The sequence below is a fragment of the Rhinopithecus bieti genome, unplaced genomic scaffold (genome assembly GCF_001698545.2).
Source record: "Rhinopithecus bieti isolate Rb0 unplaced genomic scaffold, ASM169854v2 scaffold_78620, whole genome shotgun sequence".
Taxonomy (NCBI): domain Eukaryota; kingdom Metazoa; phylum Chordata; class Mammalia; order Primates; family Cercopithecidae; genus Rhinopithecus; species Rhinopithecus bieti.
Genome location: NW_016829908.1, coordinates 333191 through 349746, shown reverse-complemented (window position 1 = coordinate 349746; position 16556 = coordinate 333191). Strand labels below are relative to the sequence as shown.

The 16556-nt window shown below is 39.8% G+C and overlaps 1 protein-coding gene across 1 annotated transcript in view; it reads right to left on the bottom strand.

The window, feature by feature from the left end:
• The window catches only part of SLC71A1 (solute carrier family 71 member 1), a 47186-nt gene that overhangs the window by 14769 nt on the left and 15861 nt on the right, over positions 1–16556 (bottom strand). The window contains 6 exon segments of the mRNA XM_017865142.1: positions 188–301; positions 580–798; positions 6583–6655; positions 6657–6695; positions 8519–8646; positions 9752–9814. Coding sequence (XP_017720631.1) covers positions 188–301; positions 580–798; positions 6583–6655; positions 6657–6695; positions 8519–8646; positions 9752–9814 — 636 coding nt within the window.

Here is a 16556-nt window from a genome sequence, read left to right as displayed (position 1 = left end):
CGGACCTCAGGTGATCTGCCCACCTTGGCCTCCCAAAGTGCTGAGATTACAGGCGTGGGCCACTATGCCAAGCCCACTGATATTCATCTTTAAAGGCCACTACTATTATAGTTCTCTCAAGATTCAGTATTTTTATAAAGCACTGGACAATGAAGGAAAAGTCCACCTCCGTGGAAGAGGATTTTACCTGTCTGAGGTATAGAAAAAAGCTGGAATATTGGCCTGCCTCCGGTAGGTAGGAGAGAAACACCGTGATGCAGATAAGCAGCACTATGGAATCTTGGCCGACTTTTTTTAAGGACTAGAACAAGAAAAAGACTGATTGATATAAGGTTTTATGTCAAAACTACTGAACTGTTCTTAAGAATATGCAGAGATTCCTTTTGGCACTGTAAGCATGGACAACTAGTTGTCCTTTATAGTTTATTTCATATTCCCCAAACTATTCTGAAAAACATTTCAAAATGTTAAAAGAAAAACCCAAGATGTTTTCCCAAAAGAAATATCCACAACAAAATATTAATGCTGCACTGAATCATGCACTTTTTTATCAAGGAGAAGGAAAAAGTATAAACTTACCGCAAAAGGGTCAGCTTGTTCCCAGGAAATGGGTGCTCCCCAGGATGCTGGCCGCATCTTCTCAGGCAACGACTCTGGCACAGCAACAAGGATAAAACAAATATCTAGCAAAGCGATTGCCGTAGCTAAGACCACCACCAAGCTGTCCCCATATACTCGTCCAAGATAAGCTCCAATTGCAGGACTGGTGACTAAACTTGCAGCAAATGTTGCTGAAACCTGCAATAAATTAAGGATAGATAGAGATTAGTCAGGATACCTTTTTTCTTCAACACCACGTAACTCCTTTCATAATCTTGATTTATGTCAGAACTTCCGTTGCACACCCTCCCTTTTCTCTTCCTGTGTCATTTATCTTTTTTTTTTGTGGGGGCAAGAGGGCAGAGCTGGGTCCCTCTGTCACCCAGGCTGCAGTGCAGTGGTGCCGTCGTGGCTCACGGTAGTCTTGATCTTTCAGGCTCAAGAGATCTCCTGCCCAAAGATCTCCTGATGGGGCTACAGGCGCACACCACCATGCCCAGCTAATTTTGTGTATTTTTTATAGAGATGGAAGTCTCACTATGTTGCCCAGGCTACTCTCGAACTCCTGAGCTCAAGCGATCCTCCCACCTCAGCCTCCAAAAGTGCTAGGAGTACAGGTATGAGACACCAAGCCTGGCCCCACTTTTCTTATACTCTCTCCTTTGACAGGAAAAGTAAAGAATTAGATTCTTGCCTAAAAAACAGCCTGGGCAACATGGAGAAATCCTGTCTGTACAAAAAAAAAAAAAAAAAAAAGAAAATTAGCTGGGCATGGTGGTGTGCACTTGTAGTCCCAGCTACTTCAGAGGTTGAGGTGGCAGAATTCCTTTGAGCCAGAAAGGCAGAGGTTGCAGTGAGCCATGACAGCACCACTGCACTCCAGCCATGGTGACAGAGTGAGACCCCATCTCAAAAATAAATGATAGCCTCTCAGGACACTGTCTTCAAACTTCTAAGCCCTTGAAGCCGCCCTCTGTTCCAATAAATCCTATTGGCAAATTCATAGGTAAAACAGATTGTTTAAGAAGACTGGGTGTGGTGGCTCATGCCTGTAATCTCAGCACTTGGGGAGGCCAAGGTGGGAGGACTACTTGAAGCCAGAAGTCTGTGACCAGCCTGGGCAACACAGCAAGACCCCACCTCTATTTAAATTGTTTAACTCTTTTAGTTGAGGAAGGGTTGAGGGCCTGGGCACTGTACAAACGCCCCTCCTTGACTGCCAGTCCTGCTAGTCCTTAGGGGAGGGGTGTCCAATCTTTTCGCTTCCCTGGGCCACACATAAAATACACTAACAATAGCTGATGAGCTTAAAGAAAAAAAAAAACCGCATAATGTTTTAAGCAAGTTTATGAATTTCTGTTGGGCCATGTGTGCAGCCTGTGGGCCACGGGTTGGACAAGCTTGCTTTAGGGCATCTCCATAAACCCTAAAGGGCTCTCTGTGAAAGGAGTCTAAAACCCACTGCACTAAGGAAATCCAATTTCATTGTGACTTTTCCAATATTAAAATTAAATGAACTTTTATCTTGATACATACTGAAGGGCTAGCTGAAATAAAGCTTAAAGACTTTGAGGTTCCTCTTCTCATCAATAATACGTTAAGCCCTGGAACAAAACTGAACTTGCTAATCTTTTTAGTTGGTAGAGTTAGGAAGAATGAAATCATAGAAGGAACATCTCTAAAACTCTGAGGAAGTCTATTTTTTAAGCCTGGTGAAGATGAAGATTGAAGTTGAAAAGGACACAAGCAGAGCAAACCTGTTAACCTCAGACATTTCTAGCCTACTGGACAACAGCCTACCAATTAGCAGATGTGATAGCAGGTAACACTTCCTAAAAATAGCACTCTTAGGTGAGGTGGCACCTGCCTATATTCCCAGCTACTCAGGAGGCTGAGGTGGGAGATCACTTGATCCCAAGAGTGAGTCCAGTCTGGGCAACATAGTAACACCCTGTCTCGAAAGGAAAGAGGAAAGGAAAGCAAAGGGAAAAGGAAAAGAAAAAGGGGAAAGAAGAGGAGCAGAGAGAAAAGGAGAGGAGGAGAAAGGAAAAGGGGAAAGGGAAGAGAAAAGGGGAAGGAAAGGGTTAAAAAAAGGGAAAAGGTAAGGAAAAGGGGAAAGGGGAAGGGAAAAGAAAAGAAAAAGAAAAAAGAAGGGAAGGGGAAAGGAAAGGGAAAAGGGGAAGGGAAAGGAAAGGGAAAAGGGGAGGGGAAAGGAAAGGGAAAAGGGGAGGGAAAGGAAAGGGAAAAGGGGAGGGAAAGGAAAGGGAAAAGGGGAAGGGAAAGGAAAGGGAAAAGGGGAGGGGAAAGGAAAGGAAAAAGGGGAGGGGAAAGGAAAGGGAAAAGGGGAGGGAAAGGAAAGGGAAAAGGGGAGGGGAAAGGAAAGGGAAAAGGGGAGGGAAAGGAAAGGGAAAAGGGGAGGGAAAAGGGAAGGGAAAGGAAAGGGAAAAGGGGAAGGGAAAGGAAAGGGAAAAGGGGAGGGAAAGGAGAAAGGTGAAGGTGAAAAGGAAAGGGGAAAGTGAAAAGTGGAAAGGGGAGGGGAGGGGGAAGGGAAGGACAAAGGAAAGGGAAAGCGAAGAGAAGGAAAGGAAAAAGAATCATATTCTTTCAAAACATAATTGGAGATTAATGTTGGAATTTTATTCTGTTTCTATGCCATTTTTGACTTTTGAATGGAGAACTTAAACTTCACAAGAATGCTTACTTGCAACTCTATTGCTTAAGGCAAGCAATTCAATGTTCAAAGGTCAATTATTTGAACAAATACATAAAATTTCAAACATCTAGCTATCAATCAAATGTCCATCAACTTGTGAATGGATAAGAATATACTACATAGCAATCAAAAAAACTACTGGCCAGGTGCAGTGGCTCATGCCTGTAATTCCAGCACTTTGGGAGGCTGAGACGGGTGGATCATTTGAGTTTAGGAGTTTGAGACCATCCTGGGCAACATGGTGAAACTCCATCACTACAAAACATACAAAAATTAGTCGTCCCAGCTACTCGGGAGGCTGAGGTGGGAGGATCACTTGAGGCAGGGAGGCAGAGGGAGAGAGAGGCTGCAGTGAGCTGTAATGGCACCACTGCACTCCAGCCTGGGCAAGAGAGTGAGACCCTGTCTCAAGAAGAAAAAAATTAGCTGGGCATGGTGGATCACGCCTGAGGTCTCAGCTGCTTTGGAGGCTGAGGCAGGAGGATAGCTTGAGCCCAGGAAGCCAAGGCTTCCGTGAGCCGTGATCATGCCACTGCACTCCAGCCTGGGTGATAGAGCAGGACCCTGTCTCAAAAAAAAAAAAAAAAAAGAGAAAAACAGAACCTATTGATCTACAGCATCAACATGGATAAATCTCAAAAGATTATGCTAAGTGAAAGAAGCTAGACACAAAAGATGTTTTGTATTATTTCATTTATATGAAGTTTCCAGAAAAGGCAAACCCATGGTGACAGAAACTAAACTGTTGGTTGCTTGGGGTCATAGGTGGAGCATGGGGATAGATAGCAAACAGGGCTTAGGGAACTGTTCTATAACTGGGTTGTGGTGGTTTTTTAAATGGCATTTAATATATTCACATGTGGGCCAGGCACCGTGGCTCACGTCTATAATCCCAACACTTCGGGAGGCTGAGGCAGGCGGATCACAAGGTCAGGAGTTCAAGACAAGCCTGGCCAATATGGCGAAACCCTGTCTCTAGTAATGGCATGGTGGTGGGCGCCTGTAGTCCCAGCTACTTGGGAGGCTGAGGCAGGAGAATCATTTGAACCCAGGAGGCGGAGGTTGCAGTGAGCTGTGATCGCACCACTGCACTCCAGCCTGGGTAACACAGTGAGGCTCCATCTCAACAAAAAAAACAACAAAAAAAATACACACACACACACACACACACACACATATAGATATATATATATTCACATGTGGTAGTCATTTTGTTATTGCAGCCCTGGTGTGGTTTCAGAGGGACCCAGATCTCAGCAGGGCTCTGGCACAAGTGTGGGGAAAGGGATAATAGTTCTCACTATGAGGGTCACTGAAAACATTTGAGGGCACTTATAGAGATCACATTTGCGATACAGTGAGCAAAAGTCAGAGTACAGTTGTTTCATGTCATTTCCCTTCTCAATTCTCCCCACTTGGTAGCTATTTCTTTCTGCTCAGAAAAAAGATCACAAGCGTCACCCCGCACGCCCCAACCCCCTTTTTTTCAGACAGGTCTCACTCTGTGGCTCATGCTGGAGTGCAGTGGTGCGATCACAGTTCACTGCAGCCTCAACCTCTCAGGCTCAAGTGATCCTCTCACCTAAGCCTCCCAAGTAGCTGGGACTACAGGCACACACCACCACACCCGGCTAATTTTCAATGTTTCTGTATAGATGGGGTCTTACTCTGTTGCCCAGGCTAGTCTCAAACTCCTGGGCTCAAACAATCCTCCTGCCTCAGCCTCCCAAAGTGCTGGGATTACAAGCCACTGCACCTGGCCCTCCAACTTTTTTTTTTAAGAGACAAGGTCTCGCTCTGTACCCCAGACTGGAGTGTAGTGGCATGATCATAGCTGCAGCCTCAAAATCCTGGCCTCAAGCAATCCTCCTGCCTTGGCCTCCCAAACCGGTGGTGTTACAGGCACATGCCACTGTGCTCAGCCACTTCCCCATGTTTTTTTTGCATCCATATTATTTCTAGAAGATTTAAGTTTCCTTTTTTTTCTTCCCCCCCAGAACACGTCTTAATACACAGAACCTTCAGATTGAAAATTGTTAATTTCAAAACTTTGGCTATGGGAAAATAAATTACTTCAGTCAAAAAACAAACCCCAAATTGGGTTATGGTGTTGTTTGCACAACTGTATAAATTTACTAACATTCACTGAACTATACTCACAAAAAGGATAAATTTTATGGTATGTAAACCATAGCTTAATTAGACAATTTTTAAAAAATCCTGGCTATCCAGTCTCGTATCATTTAATGTTCCAAATTTACAACTGAAAGTATTAGTTCTTTTCTTTTACTTTTTTTTTTTTTTAAATAGAGACAAGGTTTCACCATGTTGGCCAGGCTGGTCTCGAACTCCTGATCTCAAGTCATCTGCCTGCCTTGGCCTCCCAAAGTGCTGAGATTACAGGTGTGAGTCACCAAACAAGCCAGAAATCATTAGTTCTTTTTCTAAGTTTCTCTCTATAGGTGTTTTCTTCCCATAAATCTTATGATTCTTCATTATAATGTCCTTTGAATCAGAAATCAGTCCCTTTTAAAACTAATTCAGCCCAACACAATATTCGGTCCTTATTTATCAAAAAGTGTTTGTCTCACATTTATTGAAATGCATCACTGTCCTATTTCAGGCTATTCAGTAGTGATCTATTATTGTGCCTATAGTGGTCATTCTTATTAGTAGGCTTTTTTCCTTTAATTCCTAGATTTGATAGATGACAGATTATACTGCCATAATTTAGTTTGCCAAAAGAGTGTTCAGGAGTTGGCAAACTACCACTATGGCTAAAATCTGGCTAAGTGGTTCTTACGTTCTTAAAGAGTTTATAAACATAAATACACATGCAAAAACAAAAGAATGAGACAGAGACTATACGTGGCCCACGAAGCCACAAAAAAAGGTTTGTGGAACCCTGAGCTAGATGTTAGCCTGCTGTATTCTAGATTAGACATTAAGTGAGTAGTGACTTTTTTAAACTCTTGACATACTAAATAATTCTTATTTTTAGGATGCTGTCAAAAAGAACTCTACAAGGTAAAATATACTATAATTTCAATTCTGATATGTGACTTATAAACATCTCCTGAATGAAAAGTATCAAAACTTACATAGCCTCACAGTACAAAAAAATTTTAAATGTAGTCTAATGAACGATTTTATTACAAAACATATTTTACGTAAAAATCTTGTAATGCAAAGGTTTGCACTCCTTTTATCTACCTTAAAAACAAGGCATTTCTCAGCAGGTACAAAAGGTATAGAATAAACATACATACCAGTCCATAAGCCATACTTCTTTCATGCTCTTGAGTTATATCTGCTACGTATGCAAATACCACAGAAAAGTCACTGCAAAACCCCAGAAACAGAGATAACAGCGAAGTACCACCTAGGAATGAAAGATAACAAGAAATGGTTAGAGCAATTACCATTATTTTAATCTTTCATTTTTATAAGTTAATTAGGAGTAAGAGCAGCTCATGTCAGTCAACAGTTTACTAGGATAGTTCATGGATTAATTCTTCCATAAATATAAGCCACAGATATGAAAACATAGGGCTACAAGGAGCTCTTCAACAGCAGCTCAGCTACTCTACAGGAATACTTAAAATTAGATCATGTATTCAGGCAAATCTTTTGACCAACTGTTGAACTGTTAAGTGGTTTTGTTTTTTCTGCCAAAAACAGCAACAAACTAAAGTCTATTATAATCCATCCATTACTGTTTTTCATCACTAGATAAAAAACAAAATCCAGTAAACAAGACTGAGGAACAAGTTTCTTCATATTTATCTTGAGCCTCTATATAGTAACTAATTGTTTTCCATAAGTTATCTTTAGCTTTTCAAATGCTGGCAAAACAAATAACTCAAGTTTCACACAGAAAAAACCTATATGGCAGTGTCCAGTGTTAATAAAACTGAGAATAGACAGTTACTATAAAGAGTGAACAAAATACTTAAAAAGCAAATTATATTTTGCTATAAATAATTCCAAAATATCCAGCTGGGAATAAGAAGTTTCTATTGTAATACTGACGTTTACTTTCTGAAAATCATACATGATCATAATGAACTTTCAAAATATCATTTCACCAAGACTACGACTACTAAAATTTTTCTAACACACCGCTTAACACAGCAAATTCTTTGTTCATTCTATGTTCAATCTTTGGTAAGATTTCATGTGCATGAGTGGCCTTCATCAAAGGCTTGGTCTATTAGAGTTGTATCTCATCTATGAGAAGAAAATCCTACCCCACATAAACCTGTGGGCCATTGTAGATAACACCATGGAAACAAAGCCTATCCATGATGTAGAACTAACTAACATTAATACTCAGTGGAGTAAAAAGCACATTAGTCAGAATAAATCTACAACCAAATTGGGCTCCGACTTTAGGACAATTATTTCCTTTTTGTTAGCTTTCCTTCCCTTGCCTCCTGAATGAAAAAACAAAAAAAAACTGGTTTTAATCAAGGTGACCTTGAGTCCAGCCTCTTGTAACTAGGAGCAGCATATCCCTGAAATCTGACCAAAGAAATGCAAGCAGAGGTGGGATGGGAATTCTGTAAAGTTTCCTTAAAAGAAGGTGATGTGCTCTTCTTAGCAACTCCTTCCACCTTGCTATCAGTAGTATGACTTGATGGCCAGAGCTCAAGAAGCCACTTTGTTCAATGAGGTGAGAGATAAGGATGGAAGAACAGCAAGACAGAAAAAGTCTGCTCCACTGGAACTGCCACACCAGCTCCAGACTGCTCAACTGCAGGTCTTTTTTCACATGAAAAGAGAAATAAACTTGATTTTTAAGCAACTATTATTCTGGGTTTTGATATGCAGCAAAATCTATTCCTAACTAATATAGACAATGACAAACTTTGCATCTGTTTTTAACATTCTATATAAGAAAAAAAGTTAGCAATCCTATCCAGCCCCTAAAATATTGTTTTGAAATTTGGGTTCTGGAATCCAAAATTAAGTTAGCCAGAAGTCTAGATGCCTCCAACAGTGCCATCTATTTCTAAAATCTTTATGAACTATTACCTACTATATTTTTAGAAGCCTTCTTATCTGTGTGAAAGAATAAATGTATTAGAAAAATAAAATGAAAACCTCATAACCAAGATCGCCCAAGTGAAAGAAATAAAGGAACATTAAGAAAACAATAACTGAAAGTAGTATTTAGTTGCTATAATCTAAATGTGCACGTACCATGGGCTGATCTTCATTAAAGGAATTGGGGCACATGTGAAAAATACTGTTAGCAGCAAGAAGGATTTTCGGCCCCAAACATCAGAAAGAGCACCAATAAGCGGGGCACTAAGGAATGACAACAAACCCTAAAAGAATTAAATGAAAAAAATGAAAACCACACATCTACAAACATGAACCAAAAATAAATAATTTTACTCCTATAGAAAAATTTCCAACAACTTTGCTTCTAAAGTAAATATATCACAAACTTTTAAATAAATAATGAATTGCTTATCTAGACATAATTTTTAAATTTCCCAAGATAGTTTAAAATCATCAGGTGGGTATTAAATACGAACTGCTCTAATAAATTCTCAATCACAATAAATCCACAATAGCAATTCCATATGCTAATTTCCTGTGTGTGTGTATGTATATATACATATGTATGTATGTACGCATGTGTGTGTGTGTGTGTGTGTGTGTGTGTATCAACAGACTAATTATCTGTTTAGAAAACTTGTTTGTCAAACTGAATCAAGAGTAAAGAATCTGAGCGGGGCATGGTGGCTTGCACTAATAATCTCAACACTTTGGGAGGTCAAGGGCACATCACTTAGGTCAGGAGTTCGAGACCAGCCTGGCCAACATGGCAAAACCCTGTCTCTACTGAAAATACAAAAAATTAGCCGGGTGTGGTGGCACACGCCTGTGGTCCCAGCTACTTAGAAGGCTGAGGCAGAAGAATCGCTTGAACCTGGGAGGTAGAGAGGTTGCAGTGAGCTGAGATCATGCCACTTGCACTCCAGCCTGGGTGACAGTGTGAGACTCTGCCTCCAAAAAAAAAAGAAAGAAAGAAAAAGAAAAGAGCAAAGAATTCATAAAATAACTAACTCTTTACCCTACTAATACAATTTTGTATTGATGGGGGATTTTGAGTATAGCTTTTTTCCTCTTCAATCTGTAATCTTACAAAATCATTGAGATCTCTGGAATTAAAATGCCAACATAAAAACAGGGAATCTGTTATGATGTGGTTTATTATTTTACATAGTTGGTTATACTATAGTTAGATCATATTTAAAACTCAAGTCTAGAAAGTATTAAGACATCTCTCATAATATACTCCATCTAATTATAAAAATTAAGTTATTAATCAATAAACAAATATATATTGGCACAGTTATAGATACATAAGTATTTATGTATGTTCATCTGTGTGCGTGTGTATATATGTATGACTGATCCTACCTTTACTCCTTGAATTAAGCCGTTCATCAGAAATGTATGTTTAGGGAAGGTTTCATGTAATACCTAAAGAATAAAAACCAAAATAAAAATCACATGCTATATTTCAGTCTTAATAAAATTTCTATATTTACCTTTTTGAACATCCTTTCATACTACAATCTATTTTACATATTCAGATTTGTATGACATGTATATAACCATTAATAATCATATATTTATATGGTACTTACTATGTCACAGGGCACTAAATTGGGCACTTTACATATATAATATCATTTAATCCCTCATAACAACCCTATCAGAAAACTGATATGCAGAAGTTAAACATCTTGTCTAAGACTACATTCAGTAAGTAAACGGCAAAGCTGAAACTGAACCTAGGAGATTAGACTTGAAAGCCTATGCTTTTACTCACTATGCTATGATGCTTCCCCAAAATAACTGACTTATAATTCTCTTTCAGATGGATATATTATCTAGGATAGGAGATTGGGAAAATTAATAAGGAATTTTTAATTGCCACAAAGTAGATGAAGAAAGATTCTACAAAGTAAGAAAAAAAAAATCCCAACCTGTGAAAATGTGTAACAAGTTACTCTATCCTTTCCAAGGCCTGTTCTCAAATCATGTGGTATCATTTTTTTTGCAGTGGGCAGCAAGAGAACCATTGGAATGCGTCGAATGAAAAGGCAATTCCAGGCAACTGGAAAAATAAACAGCAGCTACCATTTTTACAGCCTATATGTACTCTTATTTAATCCCAACATTGTGAATTAGATAATATTATCACTTTACAGATGAGGCAACTGAGTTCCTGTTTGACTTAGAAACTAGTGCTTCTATTATCCAATGCTATCTCTCAGTAAAAACAATAGAGAATGGGAATGTGAGTAACAAGAAAGGTAGGGAAGATCTTCCCTTTAAGAAGAAACATTAAGCTAAATATACTTTCTGACATGTTGCAAGAAGAACCTTTAGAGGGATCAAAATTGCTCCCCTTTCTTCAGTGATTCTTCTTCTGCCAATAGTGAGAAATTTAACAAAAATTTGCTCATTGTAAGTAAAAATAAAATTAGAGGCCAGGTGTGGTGGCTCACGCCTGTAATCCCAACCCTTTGGGAGGAAGAGGCGGATGGATCACCTGAGGTGGGAGTTCGAGACCAGCCTGGCCAACATGGTGAAACCTCATCTCTACTAAAAATACAAAAATTCGCCAGGCATGATGGCGGGTGCCTGCAATCCCAGCTACTTGGGAGGCTGAGGCAGGAGAATCACTTAAACCCGGAGGGCGAAGGTTGCAGTGAGCCAAGATCATGCCACTGCACTCCATCCCCAGCAACACAGTGATATCCTGTCTTAGGGGAAAAAAAAAAAAAAAAAAAAAGTCTTAGACTGTATGTAAATGAATGCGTTTGACTGTGTTCTAATAAAATTTTATTTATAAAGATAGTATGTGATCTCCAGGACCCTGGACTGGGCAAAGATTTCTTGGTAATACTCCACAACCACAGGCAGCCAAAGTGAAAAATGGACAAATGGGATCACATCAAGTTTAAAGCTGCACAGCAAAGCAAACAAAAAAGTGAAGAGACAACCCACAGTATAGGAGAAAATACCTGCAAACTATCCATCTGATAAGGGATTAATAACGAAAATGTATAAGGGGCTCAAATAATTCTATAAGAAAAGAATCTAAGAATCTAATAATCTGATTTTTCAAAAACGGGTAAAAGATCTGAATAGACATTTCTTAAAAGAAGACATACAAGTGACCAATAGGTATACGAAAAAATGCTCAACCATCACTGTGATCATCAGAGAAATGAAAATGAAAACTACAGTGAAATATCATCTCACCCCAGTTAAAAATGCTTTTACCCAAAAGATAGGCAAGGATGTGGAGAAAAGGGAACACTCGTACACTGTTGATGGGAATGTAAATTAGTACAATCACTATGGAAAACAGTTGGAAGGTTCCTCAAAAAACCTAAAAATAGAGCTACCATATGATCCAGCAATCTCACTGCTAGGTATATATCCCCCCGCCCGCCGCCAAAAAAAGGAAATCAGTGTATCAAAGAGATATCTGTACTCCTATGTTTACTGCAGCACTATTCCTTTGTTTGTTTGTTTGAGATGGAGTTACGCTCTTGTCGCCCAGGCTGGAGTGAGACGGCGTTATCTCGGCTCACTGCAACCTCCACCTCCCGGGTCCAGGTGATTCTCCTGCCTCAGCCTCCTGAGTAGCTGGGATTACAGCGTGCACCACCACGCCTGGCTAATTTTTGTATGCAGCACTATTCTTAATAGCTAAGGGTTTTGAAGCAATCTAAGTGTCCATCAACAGATGAATGAAAGGATAAAGAAAATGTGGTACTTATACACACAGAAAAAGAATGAGATCCTGTCATTTGCAACAACATGGATGGAACTGGAGGTCATTATGTTAAGAGAAATAAGCCAGGCACAAAAAGGGAAACTTCACATGGTCTCACTTATTTGTGACAGCTAAAAATTACAACAATTGAACTGATGGAGATAGAGCAGAATGATGGTTACCAGAGGCTGGGAAGGGTAATGGGGGAAGGAGGGGATGGGTAGTGGGCACAAAAAAATAGAATAAGATCTAGTACTTGATAGGCACAACAGGTTGACTATAGCCATCATTTATTCTACATTTTAAAATAACTAAAATTGGGCCAGGCGTGGTGGTTCACACTTGTAATCCCGGCACCTTGGGAGGCCAAGGTGGGCGGATCACAAGGTCAAGAGATTGAGACCATCCTGACCAATATGGTGAAACCCCATCTCTATTAAAAATACAAAAATTAGCTGGGTGTGGTGGCATGTGCCTGTAGTCCCAGCTACTTGGGAGGCTGAGGCAGGAGAATCGCTTGAACCCAGGAGGCGGAGGTTGCAGTGAGCCAAGATCGCACCACTGCACTCCAGCCTGGTGACAGAGCAAGACTCCGTCTCAGAAAAACAAACAACAAAACAAAACCAAACCTAAAATTGGATTGTTTACAACACAAAGAAAGGAGAAATGCTTGAAATGATGGATACCCCATTTACCCTGGTGTAATTATTACATACTGTATGCCTGTATCAAAATATCTCATGTACCCCATAAATATAATACCCTACTATGTACCCACAAAATAAAAGTAAAAAATGTTATTTAAAATAAAAAAGGAAAAATGGCATGCCCTCTCTAATTGAAAAGAATTATTGGGAGGTCTTTGAGAAACTCCTAGTTCTTTTTAGAGTTCCACTGCATGCATTAACTAAGTAGCTAAGTGATAATTAGGAAAAAGTTCAATTCAACATACTTGTGAAAAGGAATATAAACACACACACACATACACACAAAGAGAAAGCTACCAGAAGCAACTACAAAAAAAAAAAAAAAGAGCGCAAAAAAGATTTAGTCCTCTAGCCATATTTTGCCAGTCCTTGTGCTAAAGGATAAGATTTAAACTCCTTAAACTAGTATCTTAAACTTCTTATGGGACTCAAATGTATTATGCTTTTCTTTCAATAATCACAAAGGGCCTACTGCAAGCCAAATCTTTCTAGGTATGAAGAACAGGTTTGGTGTTAGAAAGAATGAAGAACATTATGAACATCTATAAGAAGTTTTATACTATGCTAGATCTTATCGCTAATGATTCACTTTGCCAAGCTATATTCCATTCCAATCAGTCTGTTCTCCTCACTGTTTTTGAAAAATTCTACACTTTCCAATATTCATATTTTATATATGACATCCTTTCAATTTCGAATGTTTCTTCCCTTTCTTTATCTAGTCAACCCCCAACCCTTCCAAACTGTTCCTCTGCTACCTTTCTTCTCCAAAGCAATTTCTCCTTTGGAGCCACACAATTTCTAATAAAATTTTAACAGACAAATATAACAAGTAATTCAAATGTTGTAAAGATTTTTGATGTCAGGATTCTTTAGCACTGGTCTTTAGAGGTGAACAGAGAAAATGTAACATTTTTCCAATAAATTTTATGGATCTTAACTTCTTTTGACTTTAAAAATGTTGAAAGTAAATAATCCTTAAAATGTTAAACGCTTTGGGGCTGTTTCTGTAGCCAAGGACGCAAAACCATCTAGGTAGAAGAGATGCTAGTGGATTCTGAGTGTTCCGTAACATGGACTGTGCATCTAGCAGCTTGAACCATCAAACACACCGGCCTATTATTTCCAGAGCCATAGGTCTGTCAAAAGGGGGAAAGCCAGCTAGGCACAGTGGCTCACGCCTGTAATCCCAGCACTTTGGGAGGCCGAGGCGGGAGGGTCATTTGAGGTCAGGAGTTTGAGATCACCCTGGCCAACAAGGTGAAATCCCGTCTCTACTAAAAAACAAAAAATTGGCCGGGGCGGTGGCTCACGCCTGTAATCCCAGCACTTTGGGAGGCCGAGGCAGGTGGATCACAAGGTAAGGAGTTCAAGACCAGCCTGACCAAGATGGTGAAACCCCATCTCTACCAAAAATAAAAAAATTAGCTGGGCATAGTGGCAGGTGCCTGTAATCCCACCTACTTGGGAGGCTGAGCCAGAAAACTGCTTGAACCTGGGAGGCGGCGGTTGCAGTGAGCCAAAGTTGCACCACTGCACTCCAGCCTGGGCAACAGAGTGAGACTGTCTATAAAATAAAATAATAACATAACATAACATAAGAAAACACAGAAAAATTAAAGATAATAAGAAAATATTGGCCAGGCGCAGTGGCTCACACCTGTAATGCCAGCACTTTGGGAGGCCAAGGCAGGTGGATCACAAGGTTAAAAGATCGATACGATTCTGGTCAACATGGTGAAACCCCATCTCTACTAAAAGTACAAAAATTAGCTGGGCATGGTAGGGAGGCTGAGGCAGGAGAATCGCTTGAACCTGGGAGGCGGGGGTTGTAGTGAGCCAAGATTGTGCCTCTGCACTCCAGCCTGGTGACAAAGCGAGACTCCATCTCAAGAAAAAAAAAAAGGAATATATTAAGCACAACATTAGTCTATGAAAAATGAATAAATGAGCCTTTCTAATTAAGGGGACTCCTTCCTTGTTCTTAAAAAAGACAGCCTCCCTTTGTCCAACTAAGAAAAAAATGTACCAAAATTACACAGAAGATGACATACCCAAAAAAATGTAAACAAGAAGCAAATTTTAAAAATAGCTATATACACTTGAAATACTGGTAACAAATTATGGAAACATCACAAAATGCTTTTTTTTCACAGCTTGCTAACAGCTGATCCACATTTTGATCACCCTACTTAGCTAATGGTTGGGCTGCCTCATAACCTCAACTATCTAAAACATGGGTACAAACCAGTTACTACCTGCATTCCCCAAAAGACTGAGCAATGGAGGAGTCAAGGAAGCCTAGGTGCAAATACTAACACTGCAGCTTACTATCAGAGTAGCAATCAAATTGCTTAACTTTTCTAAGCCCTGGCTTCCTCATCTGTATTATGAGGCTAATATCTCACTGATAAGGTGGTTGTTGAGGGTTAAAAATGATAATGTATTCAAAGTGGAATACGTTAGGACTGTGCCTAACATAGTCCACTTTGAATACATTAAAGGACTGTGCCTGGATCCATCATAACATAAATACATGTGGACTGTTTACTATTACAAAGCTCAAGTACTTTAAATGGTAGGAGTGATGATCTACCAGACAGATTTATATGTTAAATTGACAACTTATAAAAAGCATGCTGGCACATTAGGAAAGCTAATGCAAAGTCATGAGTCCATAAAGTTATTACAGCACTTCAGCAACCCTTGACAACAAACAGGTTATTACAATTCAATGAAGTTATGAATGTCATAACCAACTTGCATCATCTGAGGAAGTTCCAAATCACTGTACTTGGATTACGAAGCCAGGAAATGTGTACATTAATTTTTTAAAGATTTCTATCTGAAATTAGTAAACTAAAAAAAAAAAAAACCAAAACACCCTCTGATTTTTTTATAGCAATACTCATGAATATGCTCTATATATTCAAAATGACTTTTTTTTTTTGAGACAGAGTCTCACTCTGTCTCCAGGCTGGAGGGCAATGGCGAGAGCTCCACTCACTGCAACCTGCGCTTCCCGGGTTCAAGAGATTCTCCTACCTCAGCCTCCCAAGTACCTAGGTTTACAACAGGCGTGCACCACCATGCACAGCTAAATTGTGTATTTTTAGTAGAGACAGGGTTTCACCACGTTGGGGTTTCACCATGTTGGCTAGGATGGTCTTGATCTTTTGATCTTGTGATCCGCCCGCCTCGACCTCCCAAAGTACTGGGATTACAGGCTGAGCCACTGCGGCCGACTCTTTTTTGTTTTTTGTTTTTTTTTGAGACAAGGTTTCACTCCCGTCACCCAGGTTGGAGTGCAGTGGCGTGATATGGGGTCACTACAACCTCCGCCTCCTGGGCTCAAGTGATTCTCCCGCCTTAGCCTCCCGAGCAGCTGGAACTACAAATGTATGCCGCCACACACAACTAATTTTTGCATTTTTTGTAGAGACAGGGTTTCATCATGTTACCCAGGCTGGTCTCAACTGCTGAGCTCAAGTGATCTGCCTGCCCAGCCTCCCAAAATGCTGGGACTACAGGCATGAGCAACTGTTAAACATCAATACTTTACGTGTAGATAGTAACGATTATGCAGCTGTCAATAAATATATCAAGAAATATGCATTGTAAATATTCTTAGACTAGGCCAATCTACTTACATAATTTTTCTATTAAATAACTTCTTTTATAAAATGGTTTTGTGGCCAGGCGCGGTGGCTAAAGCCTGTAA